This window comes from Pseudoliparis swirei, chromosome 20, assembly GCF_029220125.1.
Source record: "Pseudoliparis swirei isolate HS2019 ecotype Mariana Trench chromosome 20, NWPU_hadal_v1, whole genome shotgun sequence".
In the NCBI taxonomy this organism is placed as follows: Eukaryota; Metazoa; Chordata; class Actinopteri; order Perciformes; family Liparidae; genus Pseudoliparis; species Pseudoliparis swirei.
In genome coordinates this window covers 18,313,955-18,332,408 of record NC_079407.1, presented here as the reverse complement: position 1 = coordinate 18,332,408, position 18,454 = coordinate 18,313,955, and the positions used below count along the sequence as shown (strand labels likewise).

General features: G+C 43.5%; 1 protein-coding gene across 2 annotated transcripts; it reads left to right on the top strand.

Annotated features, from left to right (window-relative positions):
- Nucleotides 1-140: 140 nt before the first annotated feature.
- Nucleotides 141-10,587, top strand: tsr1 (TSR1 ribosome maturation factor). 2 transcript variants are annotated; one of them, XM_056440387.1, is made up of 16 exons: nucleotides 141-229; nucleotides 2,051-2,261; nucleotides 3,430-3,533; nucleotides 3,616-3,844; nucleotides 4,041-4,175; nucleotides 4,301-4,755; nucleotides 5,147-5,291; nucleotides 5,647-5,843; nucleotides 7,988-8,202; nucleotides 8,318-8,477; nucleotides 8,573-8,683; nucleotides 8,806-8,938; nucleotides 9,590-9,706; nucleotides 9,865-10,005; nucleotides 10,127-10,201; nucleotides 10,284-10,587. In XM_056440387.1, exons 2-16 carry the CDS (start codon nucleotides 2,135-2,137, stop codon nucleotides 10,460-10,462), a joined length of 2,523 nt encoding a protein of 840 aa, XP_056296362.1. In that variant the 5' UTR covers nucleotides 141-229; nucleotides 2,051-2,134; the 3' UTR covers nucleotides 10,463-10,587. The 2 variants fall into 2 exon arrangements, with proteins under 2 accessions (XP_056296362.1, XP_056296363.1); XM_056440388.1 differs by lacking the exon at nucleotides 141-229 and having other exon boundaries at nucleotides 261-2,261.
- The last annotated feature ends 7,867 nt before the right edge of the window (nucleotides 10,588-18,454 follow it).

Here is an 18,454-nt window from a genome sequence, read left to right as displayed (position 1 = left end):
CCTCCGAAACACCCAGAAACAATTCGTGGTGGTATACGCGATGTCGTCGGGGGACAACTGGGCTGTTTAAGCTATCACATTAGCATGTTAACGACTAACTTGGTTGACTAATTAAACTGTTACTCTGCCCGACGCTCCGTCTTCCTTCGGCATAGTGCGAACTGCAGTTCCGCCCTGTTGTAGCTGCAGTAAACTCTCTCTGACCCAAACAACTGCCAGAGGCGGAGACGTAAGTAAAAAACAATATAATATGAAGTTTAGATGATACTTTTGCAAAACTTTGCATTGATTTTGGACATAGCATTTATTCATATTGGTTTAAGGGCTTAAAGGACCACGCCATATGTCATGTATCCATGAATGATCATGAAATAAATCATAGTAATATTGTGAAAAAAGTAAAAGACACAATTAATTTAGATTGTTAGGGTTAACGGCTTTGTCACATATTAAAAAGGTATGCTCATAGTTAGAGATATAGCACGCTGAAGTGAGTATGTTGAAGGTGGTTAAAGTTCATGGCAAGTTCAACATATTGTTTTCTCTTCTGGCTTCAAGAGATATGGATGTGGTCATCAGCAGGCTGGTATTTCATGGTCCGCCATTCACATTCTTTTATATTTTGGGCTACATTATTTATTAAGTAGAAATGTTAGGCTTTATGGTGGCACAAGAGAAAGTGCACATAACATAATAACCAATTGGTTAAAAAACATATTGTTCAAGAAGATCGAGATTTGAAAAATTCCAGGGCTTTACAACAATCTTGAGGTGGGTGCATGGTACTCGGAATACTTGGTCTCCTTGATCAGCAGACTGAGAGTATGCAATGTTTGTCTTCGGGCAGTGCATGATAGTTGACTTTTTTTCATTTCCCCTCTGCATTTGGGATGGTTCCTGCATAATGTCCAGTGCACAGAAGAAGGCCCTCCAGCCTCTACTTCAAGTGCCCCCCCCCCCCCCCCCCATGTTTCCTCTTCAAAAGGATGCCGATTTAAAAGATTAAGATTTAGATAAACAATAATGATTATCATTTTGATGGTGACAGTTGACACAAGTGGATGTAAAGAAGATGTGAGCAGATAACCAGTTTAGACTTCTTTTTGATCACTAAACTGGTAAAAGTGATGAGATAATTATAGTAGCGGTTCGTTAAACAGGTGTCAGTTGACAGATGTAGCAGGCTTCCTTTCAATGAAAAGGGTTTACATCTGACCAGAGTGCAAAGAAGCAGTATACCATAAAATAAAAAATGCAGTGCAGATATGGTCAACAGTGAAAATGTACAAATATATATATAAACAGCATGTACAAACAGCATCTGAAAACAGCAAACCTAACAAATAGCAAACCCAAATCCAACGTGCAAGTGACTATATTAGACATTTAAGGTGCAGTGTGATTGGGGGAGGATGTGGAGGGATCTATCTACAGTATAATGTTTATTTCAAATTTTTGTAGATTGTATTAAGAAGAGTTTTTTTTTACATTTCAAGACATTTTTTCTTCTCAACATAGTGAAGCGTCCCATGGTAAGGAAAGCGACGAGACGTTGTCTTGCTTGTTGCGGTTCATTCGAGGGCAGTGCACAGATCCTGTGGGTCATAGCCTGCGCCGACCCAACAGTCAACACTGTTAATCGTTCTCTCACATGCTTCACCGTCTGCTCCCGGTCATAGACAAACTTTCAACAACTATAAACAACAACATCCCATCTCACTCGCACTGCCAATCCCAGGTACATTCATGTGTGCCACCCACCCCCATAGTCAGGATGATTGACCGGTTTTACAGCTACAGAGGTCAAGAGACCTTCACTGACCTCCTGAACTCAGTAAATGCAATAATATAGTTATTGCTTTCTGTCATATATGTATATATATATATATATGTTATATATAATGTTACAGCCTCGTTTAACTTTGTACAGACTGTATGCAGAAAATACAGTAATACAATTGCAGTACTAAATTATTGAACTGTATGTAGGAAATGCATCCCACAAACCTTGTGTTTACGTCATCATGAACTCGGCTTTTGTTTTGAAAAGAAAATTTCCCGGTAGAGTCTGAGGACACGCCTCTGTCATGACGCCTGTGCGAGTGCGGAAGTGACTGTGGCCTGTTTCTCCCACATGGTGAAAATGGCTGCGAATGAGGAAAAGCAACAGGGCCACAGACCCGGCGTATTGAAACAGAAAAATAAAGGTCACAAACATGGCAAGCACCGGACGAAAGGTGAAATTGAGAGAGAAAACAAAGGTAAGCAATGTTCAGTTATACTGTGTTACTGCTACGATTGGCTTGTGGCTGTGGCCACAGCGCTGCAAACACACGTGGGTTCCAGTGGATTTCGGATGACATCAGTACAGTAGAACATGTGCAAATGTAAATCAAAGTCGTGATTTATACATGTCTTAGTAAGAAATTGCGTATAAGCGCCCGACCACATGACGTTAGTAGTCACGAGCGTGCAGCCATCTTTAGCTTTTAGTTGAACCATGACCTTTTCTTAAAGTGTAGGGGACCAATCAGGCCCCCTAGATACTCTGTTAATCGGCAGTTTTTTACAACAACATTTATAACTGAGAACCTCTTTCAATGTTATAGCTCAAAGGAATAGTTTTGTATTTATTTATTTTTAACACAGGGATTTGAGTAATTTGTTACATGTTTATAGTTGCTAGATAAGAGGTGTTGATTGATCTCTGTGGTAATCTTTGAGGCGATGCATTGTAATATTGTGTTTGTCTACTAATGATCAAAAAACATTGCCTCAAACCTATCCATACATTTAAGTTAGATTATTATTTGATTAAGAAATCATCGTATCAATACTTTCCTAAAAAGTTAACATAAGTAATGACCCAAAGTCAAAACAGTCTTTGGTTCTGTGCAGTCCAAGACAACAGCTCTGCAACAAACAGATTTTTTAAATTGTTGTCCAAATAGTAGCAAAGAAATGATAAGACATCGGGCATAACTTCAATAGTCGACAGACAGCCATGTGAATATCTTCTTTACACACTGCGTATTATTATGTTTCACTGAAAAGACACATTGAAACTCAACAGCAGTGCACATCTTGAATCATAAAACTCAAACTCTAAATGTTCAACATAAGGATTTTGACATAAACCAACGCCTGTTTTTACACACATTTATTAATGTGTTGCAGCAGGATGGTGCCTGATGCACAACACCGGAAGCTGGATGGCAATATATTGTACGAGAAAGCAGCACTGTTTTTTGTTTGTTTGCTCTGTGTACAGTTGACACATTTTTTTTGCACTTAGTTTTTCGTACAGTGTAAATACTAGACGTTTGCTCAATATCCAAACCAAAAGTGTGCACCTCCATGTATATTTATGACTTGACTTTGGATCTTCCACAACATAATGATACATCCTTGTGTTGACCTGGTTCTTAGGAAGAGTGTCAGTGACGGCCTTTACCAAGAAACAGAGGAAGGAGCAAAAGAGGATGGACAGAAGGAACAAAGCCAACCAGCTTCGCAGGAATAAGAAAGACATGGTAATTGTTTTACTTCACATAAATAATAGTCTTTGAATTCCTGATTGGTGCTGCAGAGTTCTCGTGACTCTTATCCTTTTAGGTCCTGACAGAGAAGCGACGTCTCGGCACCAGGGACGGTCCTCCGCATTTGGTCGCTGTGGTGTCACTCCATGCCGGAGTGGATGCCGGTGCTGTTACCAAACTGCTACGCCAGGAGGGTGCTGGGGGTGTCGTACATCAGGAGCGCTGCATCAGTGGCGTCAGTGACAGTTTTGGGCTGCTTCTGCCTCGTTTTAAGCAGAGGTTCACCTTTCTAAGCCAGAGCACCGGTATGTGTTAAGTGATGCCGAAGAGTTGCTTCGAAAAGTGAAATAAATTGAGTTAAATGCAGTTGATTCTTAAAATAATATTGTTTTTTTAAATATATATATATTTTGATATTATCTTTCACCAATTTTAAAACAAGTATTTAGAGTGTTACATGTTGTCCCATTCTTGAGCTTCTTTCATGGTTTCTTTGGACAGCTGACATACACTCCCTGCTGGATGTGGCAAAGGTTGCAGATAGCCTTGTATTTGCGGTGGACTCCGCTGAAGGTTGGGACAGCTATGGGGACTACTGTCTCTCCTCCCTCTTTGCTCAAGGCCTCCCCAGCCATGGTGGGTACAAACCTGAACACACTGCTGTAGCTGTTAGACTCCTCCATTCACACATCGGGATGGATTGTTGTTGCAGGAGATTTTCTAAGCGCCTGTCTGTCTGTTGATAATTTCCCCCCTTGTAGCACTGGTGTGTCAGGGTGTGTCGGATCTTCCTGGGAAGAAGAAGCTTGAGTCCAAGAGAGCTCTGTCAAAGATCACAGAGATCCGTTTCCCTGATGCCCGCCTCTTCCCCCTGGATTCAGACCAGGATGCCACTCTGCTACTCAGACACATCGGCGCTCAGAGACAGAGAAAGCTTGGTTTCCGCTCCAGACGTTCACATCTCTTGGCTCAGCATGTCACTTTTACAGCCAACAGCCCTGCTGAGGGGACAGGTGGTGCACCCACTGGCCTGGGTACCCTCTGCGTCTCAGGGTACGTCCGTGGCCGTCCCCTACAAGTTGACAGACTGGTGCACATCAGCGGACATGGAGACTTTCAGCTCAGTCAGATTGATGCTCCATCAGACCCTCTTCCCCTCAACGTAACACCAGCCAGACCAGCAAAGCCTGGCAAGAAAGGAGAGGTTGACATGCAGGTAGGTGGAGAGGCTTGAAACATCCCAGTGAATATGGGATACCATGACAATTTGCATCAGTTTTTTTCTGTTGCATAATATTGGAGTACTTACTATGTGGCACAAATGTAGTTTGACAACATTTAAATCAGTCATGATATCGATGAGGATATTCCAATATCAGTTTTGCAAATTGTTATGAATGAAATAGTGTCAGACTGGAACAATCCAAGAATATAAAATGCTCTGCTGCTCTTTAAAATGATACGCAATGTGAGTGATGGAACATGTGGGAAACACTGGTATGGTCTTTGATTGGACAAGCTGACTTTTACAAATTTGTTTAGATTGTTTGTGCATTTAGTTTAGTCTTAACTTTCAAATTGACCTCAGTCATCTTTATTTCCCACAGGATGGAGGGGAAGATGAGGCTCCAGTGAGGGTGCTCATGAAAGCAGACCCATCCCGCAGGGAGAGTCTGCTGGCAGAAGCCGAGGTGGACCCCATGGATGGAGAGCAGACGTGGCCAACAGAGGGCGAGCTTTTGGAGGCTGAAGGTACACATGATGGCACTTTGAGATGATACAATTGGTAAGATGAGGATTAGATATTGTTTGTTGAGGTCTTATCTGCTGGAGTTGGCACATTCCTGTTGCACTGGGCTCAATATAAAATGATAACTTAAAGAGACGTCACCCTGGCAGCCTTCAACAAATCAGGAAGCAAAGTGAAACTGTACATTGCAGTCTTTTACTAGTACCTGACACGATTTATGAGATAATCTTTGGCAACCAACATTAACTTGTGTACTAAAATGAGTTTCTTGATTTAAAATGTGGTCACATACAATCCAACCTGCCACAATAAGGCGGGTCTCTCAAGGTTTCTTTGATGTTTCTCTTTGCTGTTTAGAGGCCAGTAAGAGCAAACGTGTGATCAAGGTCCCTAAAGGAACATCAGAGTACCAGGCCTCGTGGATTGTTGATGAAGACGAGGAGGAGAATGGAGAGATCGACGAAGAAAGCAGTGAAGAGGATGATGATGACGACAATGATAACGACATGATGGATGAGGCCATTGATGGAGAGGATGAGGACATGAACTCTCAGGTACTTATTTCCTCGTTATCATTTCAAGCCTTTGTCACGCACACGGGAGAGATGCAACACAGGTCTCCACAGGGCGGACTTGAAATGGGGATGTGAGGTTTCTGGTTGTTGTATACCTGCAAACTTGTCACCTTTCAGCGATATTCGCGGTTTTGAAATCAAAATAAGTCATCCATGTGAATAGTGTAGATCCGAAGAGTTTTTGTTTTGGGGTAGGGGGGGTGGTCAACTGGCCGGCCGGCGTTTATGAGATTGGAGTGAGTGGGGTGGTGCTAGTGAGAGTGTGCTCACCTGTGTGCGCGCGTCACGGCTGAGCGATGCGCGAGCCGAGAAGAGTTGTTGACGGGGGGGTGGGGAAGGGGTGCTTGTGAGAGTGTGCTCACCCGTGTGCGCGGATGTGTCTGCGCACATCACGGCAGAGCTCCGATGCCGGCGCGCGCATCCTGTTATAATGGGAGGGGAAACACTGTACCCGTACATTAAAAACGATATGATTTTGCATATTTTTAGCATCAATACTTCACTAAGAGTGCGCGATCAGTGAGTGGCGTCAAGTGGCGGAGCTTTTGAGACAGTCTTCGAATTTAAAAATGTTTTTTATTTTATTACTACTGTAGATAAATATACCAGCATCGTATTCATGGTATATCGTATTTATGGTATTGTATTGAATTCTGGTATCGGGTATCATGATATTTATGGCAGGTATAGAAGTTAGAATTTTAGGATCGTGACAACCAGGTAGAGGAAGAAACAGACTCACGGAACAGAATCATGGAACAGACTCATGGAACAGACTCAAGGAACAGAATCATGGAACAGATTGACGGAACAGACTCAAAGCTCAGCAGAGCACACGAGTAAAAAACGAAAAGAAAATTGGTTCATGAATGACTTTAACCACATTACATATAATGACAATGTAAAGTTGTTATTACTATTATTTTTATTACATTTGAATAGTTTTAGTTGGTCAGCTGCTTCTGGTCATAGCAATGGTGTATCCGCAGTCAGACATGCAGGACGGCGAGGACGGCAGTCTGCGTGGAGAAGCGATGGCGTGTGTGTGTCAGCGGTTCCTGGTGCTTACGTGAGCCACGATCAGTGCACCTCGTAACTGAGAGCCACTGTTTGTTTTCTCAGTGTCTGTCTCTGGCCTGTTGTGCCAGGCTGCTCGCCACAACAATAGTGTTTGGAGCAGGAGTCCCGAGAGAAGCCTCCTGTCTTCCTGTCCTGTGAACAGAACTTCCTGTCTGGACGAAGGGGGGAAGTCGGGGAAACTCTCCTTATGCAAAGGTTTCATTACGATCTGTGATTGTTATTAGCATGGGTTTGATGTCACAGTTGGCATCCAGGGATATGCATTTAGGAGAGATGAACAATAGGGCAATGGATGCTTCAAATCACTATGATTATTTTTATTTCTGCAGCATGGATGTCACGGCTGTGAATAAACCCCATGCCGAGTGCTTTCCCCTCGTGTGTCTAGGCTTTGCCTGTAATTTGCCAGTTGAAGGAGCACGTTAAAGCGTCTCCTCTTTGATGATTCATTTCCTCATACAAAAATATTGTCACCGGAAGTTGAGCTTCTAGATATTTTAAGATTCAATGTCTGGAAGGCACAGCATTTAAATATATGCAAACCAGGAGTTCTCATAGTTTGAATTCTGGCAACTCCTTATCACATTCACACATACCGACGCACAACACTGTTCTTATTGTAGCTGGGTGAGCCTTGTTTATGTTTGGCTATAATACAAACGGTATACTTAGAACCTCTTTGACCGCACTTGTGTTCCCAACATGTGCGTCTGGTCATTGTTTATACAGTATGACGGCTGCAGTTGAGAAAGTGGGAAGGCAAAAAGCTGCCTTGGTAAGTTTGAGCACAGTTGAGTTTATATACAAATATATGCAGCAACAACAATAGTATTACTGCTACAGAACAGCAAGAGAATGGTAGAGAAACCTGTTCACCCAAGTATGTTCAAAAGGATTCAACGTTGAAGTCTTCGATGTCGTGGCTCATAGTTTTAACAGGGGAAGTCTCAAGCTCTCATATTTCGTATAGCTCTGAGAGGACTGCCTCAACCCCAAAACATACATTTATGACCATGCTCTCCTTTATAAAACTGTCTTTTTAGGAGCCAAGTTCAGGCTGTGCCTCAGAAGAGGAAGAAGAAGAAGAAGAAGAGGAAGAGTTGGGCTCAACAGAGAAAACTGGAGCAGATCAACGCTACGATGAGCACATTGATGAGGCTGCAGAAGAAGAAGGCCTGAAACGCTACCGTGAGGCTCGAGCCAATGAATTGTTTCCAGACGAGGTGGACACGCCTCTTGACATGGCAGCTCGAATCAGGTCAGTTCTGACCACTAGATATTTAAGTATTGTGAGTTTCGGTTAAGAGGGAAACTAATTCTGCCAGTATTTTTCTTTACTCGTCTGATCCCACGGCATTCTGTCCTCTGTCTAGGTTTCAGCGCTATAGAGGTCTCAAAAGTTTCCGCTCCTCCCCCTGGGACCCCATGGAGAACTTGCCGCTCAACTACTCGCGCATCTTCCAGTTTCAGAGCTTTGATCGTACTCGCCGCCGCATTCTGGCCGAGGCTGCAGCTGAGGAAGAGGGAGCCATGGTAAAAAATGACATGGGGTTGTCTTCATTTGTAAATTCTCTTTTGTTGATCTTAGATTTGTGGCTTCACTGACTCTGCTGTTACTTCTGTTTCAGGTTGGCTGGTACGTTACGCTGCACATCGACGATGTGCCCTTTTCTGTGATGGAGAGTGTCCAGTCGGGCAGACCTCTGATGATGGTGTCTCTCTTGCCCCATGAACAAAAGGTCTGATCCCCAGTTTTAACAGCCTTGTCTGTCTGAATTTGTAACTGTCCATTTAAAACAAAGTCACAACAGCAGACTTGTTTTTTTTTTCTGACCTCATAAATTCCCCCTTCTGTGCACAGATGTCCGTGATGCACCTCTTGGTGAGGAGACACCCCAGCAATACAGAGCCGATCAAATCTAAAGAGGAGCTGGTGTTCCACTGTGGATTTCGGAGGTTCAGGGCTTCGCCCATCTTCTCTCAGCACACTTCAGGTAGAACACCTGTCAATCGAGTCGACATGCCCTCGAGCATACTCCTACTACAACCGTATTCTCTTATTAATAAAACAATATATTTAAAAATTGCTCCAAGACATAAATTAGCAGAATTGAGAGCTAAAGTAAATTAAGAAATGACACTGCGGGTTCACACACACCAGCGTTAACAAACATTACGGTTATATTTTGTACCAAAAGAACTAATTTTATGTTGTGACTGGGTTTCAACATTTAATTGTAAGGATTTCCATTTGAATAGGACCCCGAAGAACCTAGGGGTGATAAACATGAGTTTGGTATTATAGAAATGTAGTGATGCCCTTTTCCAAAACAGCATCCAGTCACATCTAGGCGTATTATGAATTTGCTGTAACTTCTAGTAAAATATATATATATGTTGGTATAGTACTTATTGTGTTTGTATGTTTTATGTTTTATGTTCATTTTATGTTCACTGTATGCACCTATACACCAGAACAAATTCCAGGTAGGTGTAAACCTACTTGGCAATAAATACAATTCTGATTCTGATTCTGATATGAGCAATATTACTGTTGAAGCTGGTGGTTTGAAACTGATGTATGTGCTGGATATACAGTAGTAAATGTATTATTGAGTGTTGAACTGTGCTATGCTCTTCTTTAGCTGACAAGCATAAGATGGAGCGCTTCCTCGTGCCAGATGCCCCCACCGTGGTGTCGGTGTACGCTCCCATTACCTTCCCCCCCGCAGGAGTCCTGCTCTTCAAACAAAAAAATGATGGTGAGATGAAAAGTTGTGTCTATACCTGAAAATAAGTCGATGCCATTTGTTGTTCGGCTGCCTGGATGTTCAACTTTTGACTCTCCGTTCTGCTGTCTTGTTTTTATTCGAGGATCCACTTGAGCTAATTCTGTTGTTGTGTTCCCGTGTCTCCCTAGGCATCCAGGACCTGGTGGCTACAGGCAGCCTGCTCAGTTGTCACCCTCAGCGTGTTACGCTGAAGAGGATCGTGCTGAGCGGACACCCGTTCAAAATTAACCGGCGCTCGGCGGTTGTCCGTTACATGTTCTTCAACCGGGGTAAGGGAATGTTTACAGTACTTTTTTATTTAACTATGAGAACAGAATGTTCCGTGACGCTTGACTTCTCTGTGGGTTTAATCTTCATGGTTTACTCTCCTTTTGTTTCTTTCTGTGACAGATGATATCATGTGGTTCAAGCCGGTGGAGCTGCGCACAAAGTGGGGTCGAAGAGGCCACATCAAGGAGGCTTTGGGTGAGGAAATCTAAAAACAAAACTGTCTTTAACCAGTGTCTGTTATGTGTATGATTCTGACTGCCATGTTCTATCTTCTCAGGGACACATGGTCACATGAAGTGTGTCATTGACAATCAGCTGCCCTCACAGGACACCGTCCTCATGAATTTGTACAAGAGGGTGTACCCTCGCTGGACATATGACCCCTATGTGCCCTTGTCTTTACCCTGGGTCAAGAGAGAGGTCACTGTGGATTTGGACGACTTGGACATGGAGTAGCGGAGACATAACAACACAAGAAAGACACATGACATGTATTTACACAAATGTACATCTGTGTGCTCAAATTACCTTTTCAAAAAGTGTAATGTGTATTAAACGTAACTATTTTGATCCAAAATGTCTCCTTGATAATGTCGTTCATCCTGAGCCATCTTATTGCACTTAGCAATGAAGCCTCTGTCTTGCTGCTGAGTCATTTTCGGCCACTAGATGGCAGCGATGAATAAGTATCCGTATGGCTACTTCACCAAATTGTTGAGCAACTTATATTTGTTTAAAACTGGTCAAATATGAGTGACGGCCCCCGAACAAATGGCTGTGAATGTGTTGATTACTTTCTAAGTAAATGTGTTGCTAGAGCAATTGGGTTAATAGTTTTTAAATCAAGCTTAAAATAAGCTCTTTGAAATGGCAACTCTGAAGTCATGCAGATGTGGCGCCTGCAGTCACAGAAAAATGCACTCACTGGAATAAATACATGGGAGGACAACGATGAACTTTTAAAACATTCATACATGTTATTCCTGTGTTCTAAGACGGTCCAAAAATATGAATAAAAACAAACAAACTAAAAACTCAAATTTGTGAGGTCAAGTATGAAGTGTGGAACTGCTTCAGCGACGTTGTGAGATGTTAAAGATGACACTGAGAGCACCCATGGGGGCTTTCTCCGCAACGTTACGACTTTATGGTCAATGATATCCACGTTTGAGACTAATCTGGTTTCTGACGGAGAGAAAGTATGTCATGTTCACAGATATTGATTGGACTTTCCTATGCCATGGAAATAACATTCCAAGTCAGGTCAGGTTCCCTTTTCATTGTGGAAAAAAACCCTCCCAAGTTGCACATTCAAGCTAAAATCCTTCTTCATAATACCTCTGAATGATTTGTAACCTTTTAGGATTTAGAAGAATAGCAGCTGGCTCGCTCATATATTTATATAATCTTTTATCACAAACATACGTCAGAGGACAAAATTAAAACTAGACATCTAAACCCCTTTTTAAAGCTACATTTTACAAATAGTGTGCCAAAATTGTAGGAACCTTTAAAATATAAAGTAATTTGCTTACTAACAGCAGTAAACACCCCTTCTCACAAACACAGCCTAATCTCTCTCACTGGCCCTGACCTGAAGCCTCCTTTTCAGCTCTCGTCAAAATACACACACACACACACACACACACACACACCATGACCTCTCTGTTGCTTTCAAACTGAAGTTGAAATGCTTTCCTGCCTCATGCTTCCTTGCGTAGGAAAACACTGATTTATGAATTGCAGTATTTATCACAAAACTGAGCTCTTGCATGCTTGCAGCAACATGATTCATCCTTAGGCTGTGTTGGGACTGCAGTACAGAGGCATGCCAATATGTCTGGGAGACCTGAAGGTGAAGACTTCGGGATGGAGAGGAGAACAAGAAACGGAGGGGAGCAAAAGTTCACGGTGTGCAATAGTCGAAGGAAAAAGATAATACAATCGAGAAAGACGAATGTCTCTATTGCCCATGGAGGGGGGGGGGGGGGCAAGCTGGGAGCTCTGGACAGTTTTGTGGTAACACTCAATTTATTTCCGACTTTAGTATTTTTTTCATTATGTATTAAGGCAAGGGCACAGTAACAGTGATGTGTTGAACACGTCTTGTTAAGGCTGAGGGGAGGGGTGTTCTGCTGGCCAGCAGTTCATGGCAAGGGGATGGGGAATTCAATACCCCCTTGATGGAGAATGCTCCGAAAGTAAAACATGTACAAAAGAGTGCAGATGTGCACACTACATTTTATTCCCCTGACACGATCAATTTGAAACAAATAAACATGTTGCTGTTTGGGGACCGACTGTGACGTGGTAAGGCTGAATCCAGCCCATAAGTGAAGTGTGTTTTTGGCACAGGCCAACGTCAGAAGACTGGTGACTTAGTGCTGGTTGGATCAGGAATGTCTTGTGGTTCCCAGTTCACTGCCACCACACTTAGTTGGCTCCCACTGAAGATATAATGGCTGAGAGATTTTTCCGTTGGATGTGGATAAAGAAACGGAAGGAGAGAAAAGGGGGCAGCGAGGGAGAGAGAGATATGGGAAGAGCCAGTTGATGTTGAGCATGAATAACACCAGAAGTGGTGGGAGGAAGTCAGTCAAAGGAATGCGAAAAAGGGGGATGCATAGAATTTGGAAATTAAAATAAAAAGTTAGTGGGTGAGAGAGAGAGAGAGAGAGACGGAGTGAAATGGAGGAGTGTGAGAGTCGGAGGCGGTGTGGGCGAGGGAATAGGAGAGCGAGAGTGGCTGGCGTTTATGGATTGCAGATGTGGCGCTATGGGGTTTTGGCAGGGGCCATGCGCGCCTGAATCCTGCACCGGCTGGGTGGCACCGGGGTGAGGGGGAGGTCACTGCACCGCAGCACACAGCCCATAAAACACTGAGAGTAGTGGGGGAGAGGAGAGAGAGAATAGGCCTCAAACGCACACTAACCCGGGACTGCAGGGCAGTGAGGGTGAGCAGATCACACTTTGGATTCAAGCACGCACAGGCCGACCCGAGCACCCGCATATGTTGAGCCAGGCCAACGATAAAAGCCACAGCTCAATGCATACACGTTAAGTGGAGAGCTGATGAGCTTATCTCATATTTATTACGGCTGAACCCTTTGGAGACACCTCCCCCAACCAGAAAACATCACACCGTCTTCACTGTGAAAGGACTTTTTTCCCCATCTGGGCGCATAAATGCTGAATTTATTACAAGTGCTTTTGATAAGATTACCAGAGAGAAGAAAGACGGCCGGCCACGTGTGAGGGAAAGGACAATGCATTTGTTGAATATAGTTACCAAGAAATGCTCTTGGTCAAAAGCACAGATTCCCTACATCCTCTGAGGAAATCTCTTTCTTTCCCATTTAGTAGCCAGGACAACGGTAGTGTTCTGAAGCTGGATCAACAATTCACTGCAGTAATTGGCAGTCAACTTCTCAGAGGGCAGTAAGTGTTTGATTGTTGACAGAGTGTTGTTCACAATGTCTGCGTACAAAGGGATTTGAATAGCCAAACTTCTGCTTCTAATCATATTTCTTAAGGTGCCAATGGAGCTGGCCAGCATCCACGATCTGGCATCATGCACTCAATGAAAATGATCTACTTTTTATTCGTTTGTTTAAAGGTAATTCTTCAGGAAAACACTTGAAGTAGAATTCCCTGCACACACAATGCAGTGGTACAACTCAACGCTTGCAGAAGGCAGGTGTGACTATTTAAATTGAATGTTTCTACTCGTCTGTAGGGGAGCAACACTGACACGTCTATCTGCAGATCTCAACTTCGACTGTTATGACCCGCCTTTCCTGTATGTGACACATATTGGCATGTACTCATAGGAAAAGTGCTCAATTCAAATTAATCAGACGCCGTGCTTTGCATATATGAAGTAGAATACAATTGTAGTCACTGAAATATTAATTAATTCAAAATGACAATCTAAAAAATGCAGTCACGTGTGGTTTCTTTTCAACCTCTTTTTCAGAGAACGATTGGTTTTGTTGGAACATAAAACCCAATGACAGCACCAGTATCGTATTGTAAAACAAACGTTAACAGGCTCAAGTGTTTCTGGAAAAATGACACGTACTGTTTTGCCCGTAAAATACTTTAAAGGAACATCCCATGCACTCTCCTATTTATGTAGGTGCTGCCTGACAGCACTTTCAGATTAGGTCAGCTCTGTTTTTCTCTTTCTTTTGTGATATCCTTCCTTCCCTCTCTTGTTCCCCCTTCTCTCCCCCTTAGCCTGGTCCTGACTCCCTGGTTCCTGGGGCCTGGCCAAGGCGTGTGTCCCTGGAGGAGCCAGAGAGGAGATGGAGTGAGGGGGCAGCAAGGGGGTGCAGAGACCGGCTCCAAAACCACAGCTGCAGCAGCCTCTCCTCTCTCCTACTCTCCTCTTCTCTAATGCCTTCCCTCTTTGGCCTGGCACCCTCCCCAGCTCTGCCATTAATCAGAGGAGATGGGTATTTTGGTGAATGTGCATTTGTGTGTGAAGGAGAGAGATGCTGACTGTGTGAGTGGCCGAGTATTTATGTGTATCTCTGCTTGTGCTTATAGAGATGGGGATGGGTCGGTCGTGATGGTATGGAGACCAGGATCTCACAGAAAGCTGCAGAGTTCACCCAGAGAACAAAAGCAGATGGGAGGGAGGGAGGGAGGGAGGGAGGTTGACAGACATACAGCCTGGTGAGCAGATTGGGACTGCCATTGACTAAAAGGAAGAAGTGGACAGATGAGCTGAAGAAGTTTTTTTTTTTTAGCATCACAGGTTGAGACCAGGACATCTAAAGGTGGCCCAAACCTTATTGGCAATTTACTGAAATCCATCTGATCTCACATTTTTGGAGAGAGGCATTGCAATGGCACCTGCACACAAGTGTCAACGGAGCACAATGCAAAGTTCATGACTTGACATGTAACAAATTAAATTACGGCTTGCTTCAAGGTGTGTGCCGCCTCTCTACTTGCCCACCTTTAGCCCCTCATTATCCAGGTGGGAATGAGATCAAAAAAAGTCCAACCTGCTCTGCTCTCCCCCCCCCCCCCCCTCCCAACGGGCCTCCCAGAGTGCTTTTCTGCTGACATCACTGCACAGAGACCTGGCAAGCCAATCTCTCCCCTGCTCTACCATTCCCCTCTCCCTGCTTCCTGCCCTGATGATGTCACACACCATATGGTTTTCAGCAGTATCAAGCCGGAAAAGAGATTTAGTCAGTGGAGAGGAAAAGGAGAGAAAAGGAGAGAAAAAGAGGAGGGCTGGAACGGGGCGCAGGTCGGACACAGAAAACAAAAGCTTTCGCTCTTCCCCTTGTGTGTACCGTGAGTGGAAGGTAGAGAGGGAGGCGAGGGGGCGAGAGGGGAATTGCTGCTCTGCGTGAGGCTAATGAGGAGAGACCAGGGAGCAGAGGCCGAGCATCGGACCGCCATGTGCTGCACAGACGCCCGCTGGACGGGCCGATACACATTCAAACAGGGTCCCACCAGGGTGCAAGAGAAAGGAGGACTAAGCTAACAAGGCCATGCTGGTAAATACAGTTGACATGTGCACTGCTTGATTCTAATTAAACATACATAACATGTTCTTCTTGCTAGAGACATAAACGTCTCATTTCGTGACATGCAGATAATTGAGCTGCGATCAGTTTCCAAAAACGTAAAGCGGCTATAAGAGTTATCGCCTGACTCTCTGCCGCTTTACGAATCGTTTGAGCATCTTTCAACTCGATGTTTTGCTCTCGCCAGAATCGTTTGGACACAACGATATGTTGTTTTCAGCAAAAAGTCTCCACAAATCAACTGTGGGCTCCCTGCACAGCTCCAAACAGTACACAGACAGAGTTGACGACTAGTTTGTGAACATAGTGGAGCGTTTAGTGGCTGATGAGCCAGATATTTCCCTCAGGAGGTGATGGAGATCAAACCGCAGTTGGAAAGAGAGTGAATTATTAGGCTTACATTCACCAGGTGGCCAGTAACATGACTCCAGTTCGCCACATGAACCCAAAAGGTGATAATATCCGTCGGTGGTGTGTTTACAGCTTCTTATAATCAGGAGTTTGTTATAGTCAAAGTCAAAAGTTAATTTGGATCTTGGAAACAGCAGTCGACACAACATGTAATTGCCCTTCTTGTTTCATTTCATATCATCCAAATTAAACAAGTTTCCTCACTTCAGCATGAGTGTTCTCAAAAACCAGAATCTATGTTGCATTCATACGCACTGGCCTTCGTAAAAAAAGAAAGAAAAATCAAGTCATTCTTATCTGGCTCTAATCATGGCACCATAAATGTCAATCACCAGCAGATGGGCGAAACGAGAATAGCGACCGAACGCACACTACAGCTCTGCACATTCATATGACATGCCTGTGCACGCCTGTTCTCTAAAGCTGTCGCAAAAACTGCTCATTACAATGAATTAAGAGAGGTCTGTGTGTAAATGTTGAGCCTACAGTTCAATGTTTTGGTGGTGATGGGAATTCGAAGCTGGAGGGGTGTGCGTCTGGTATGGTGGGGCGGTCACGGCAAGCATCTGGATATGTGGGGCCATGTCCATGGGAAGGGAAGACAATAAGAAAAAAGAGAGAGAGAGAGAGATGATTGAAGAGAATGAAAGAAAGAAAGGAGAGCAAAAGGCCTTGTGTGAGTAATATAGAAAAAGTGTGGGATATTACACTCAGAGGGTCTGTTTCGAGGTGCTAAGATTACCTTTCGGCTGTCCTGTCTATTGTCCAGTCTCGCTCTATCTCTGCGCTGGCAGATAGAAACGGGGCAATACCAAGGTGATTGCAATACTCGGCACTCAAAAGCTCAATTGAAAAGAGGTGCTTGTGGCCTTGGAGGCACGGTCACCCTGCAGTATATCTGCGCACAGATGTTTGAAAAAGTTGGCTCCAGTCATTCAGAATATTCACAGCCTCATTGTGTTTCCATATCCGACCCACAAAGCCTCTACTAGACATATATCACATGTAAAACCTGCAAGAGTCACACTTGGAGAAAAGGAGGGAAGGTGTGTGATTTAGAGGGTGACGGCCGACTGTGAAAGGATTTAGTTGTCCAGCCTGCCTTATCTCCAGCTCTGGTGTTGGTCTTTGGGGAAGGTCCCTGCGATGGGCTCCCTGGGCTGTGTTTGGAGCGCAGCTACTTCAGCTTTAATTGAATCATTGCTTACAACCAGCAATTTGGAGGCTTTTTTTCAGTTCATTAAAAGTTCAGCATTTCAGGTTTTCTGCGCTCCAGATTACGGCATGTTAAATAATTGTGTTTTGACAGGCTGGAGTTTAATGTCCAGCGCAGGCCTCTGGACTGGCTGATTGATAACTGAGATAAAGTTTGTCTGGGAAGACAATAGCTGTACCCAGAGAAACACAAGGAAACTGATATGAAGTTTTTATGCTATCATACTTTAAAATAAAATAACATAAACTATATAAAATTGACTTGTCAAAACTATTATCCGATACGTATCTATTCGAGCTGTGTGCTGTCTTTTCTTCAAACACCACGTCAATATGTTTGGTGTCATTCTTGGCTCTAACCCTTCTTTTGTGTTGTTATTCCAATCAACGTGTGGCCTGAAGGTTATTTATGTATTGATCAAGATGCTTTTCTGAACTACTCAGGCTAGGCTTTGACCCCTTGAGCTCTATTAAGTCAGAATGCCATGTGACATTGTTTGACTTGAGTAAAATCTGAATAAAGGCATGTTGTCACATTTATTAAATGTTCCCCCTGTTATTATGATGTCATTGCAGGGGCTTAATGCCAATTACAACAAAAACCTCACAGATTTCACAAATTTTGGGATATTTCTTTCATGATGAGCGATTAACTTTATAAAATGCTAACTTTAGAGACCATCATATATCTTGAATGCAATTATTCCCATCAAATATAAAAATAATATAAACACAAGTAGCATGAGAAATGCAATATTTGGCCGGAGGCAGCCGTCATTGATCACCAGTCGGAATTATCATGTTTTTAAAGGTGTGTCAATTAAAACAGAAATAAATCAACCTATGTTAAGACATAACCTGACACGTAGCATAATGATTTAACTATGTGTTCCCTTCAGGGAAAAAACTATTTCGGACAATGAATTGAAACACGCTGTCACATCCTTGAGAGAACGTATCCATTCTCCCGCACAGCTCTGCTTACCTCTGTCTGGGAGGTTATCAGCAGTTCATCAAGGGAACATGGAAGTGAGAGACAATACCTTCCTCCACTCTAACGGGCTCTTGGGGTGGCTCGGATCATTTCAGTGAAACACCAGCATCTTGAACTTGGATAGTTTCAAGAGGAAGAGACCCAACATGCTTTATGAGATTGTCAGCTGCTGTTGTGATCAAAACAAACATAAATAGGCCTCAGTCTGTTTAGTGTTTTCACCGGAGCACATCGCCTGTCAGTTAATGACCTATAAGCGATGGTGGAATAAGTAGTTTC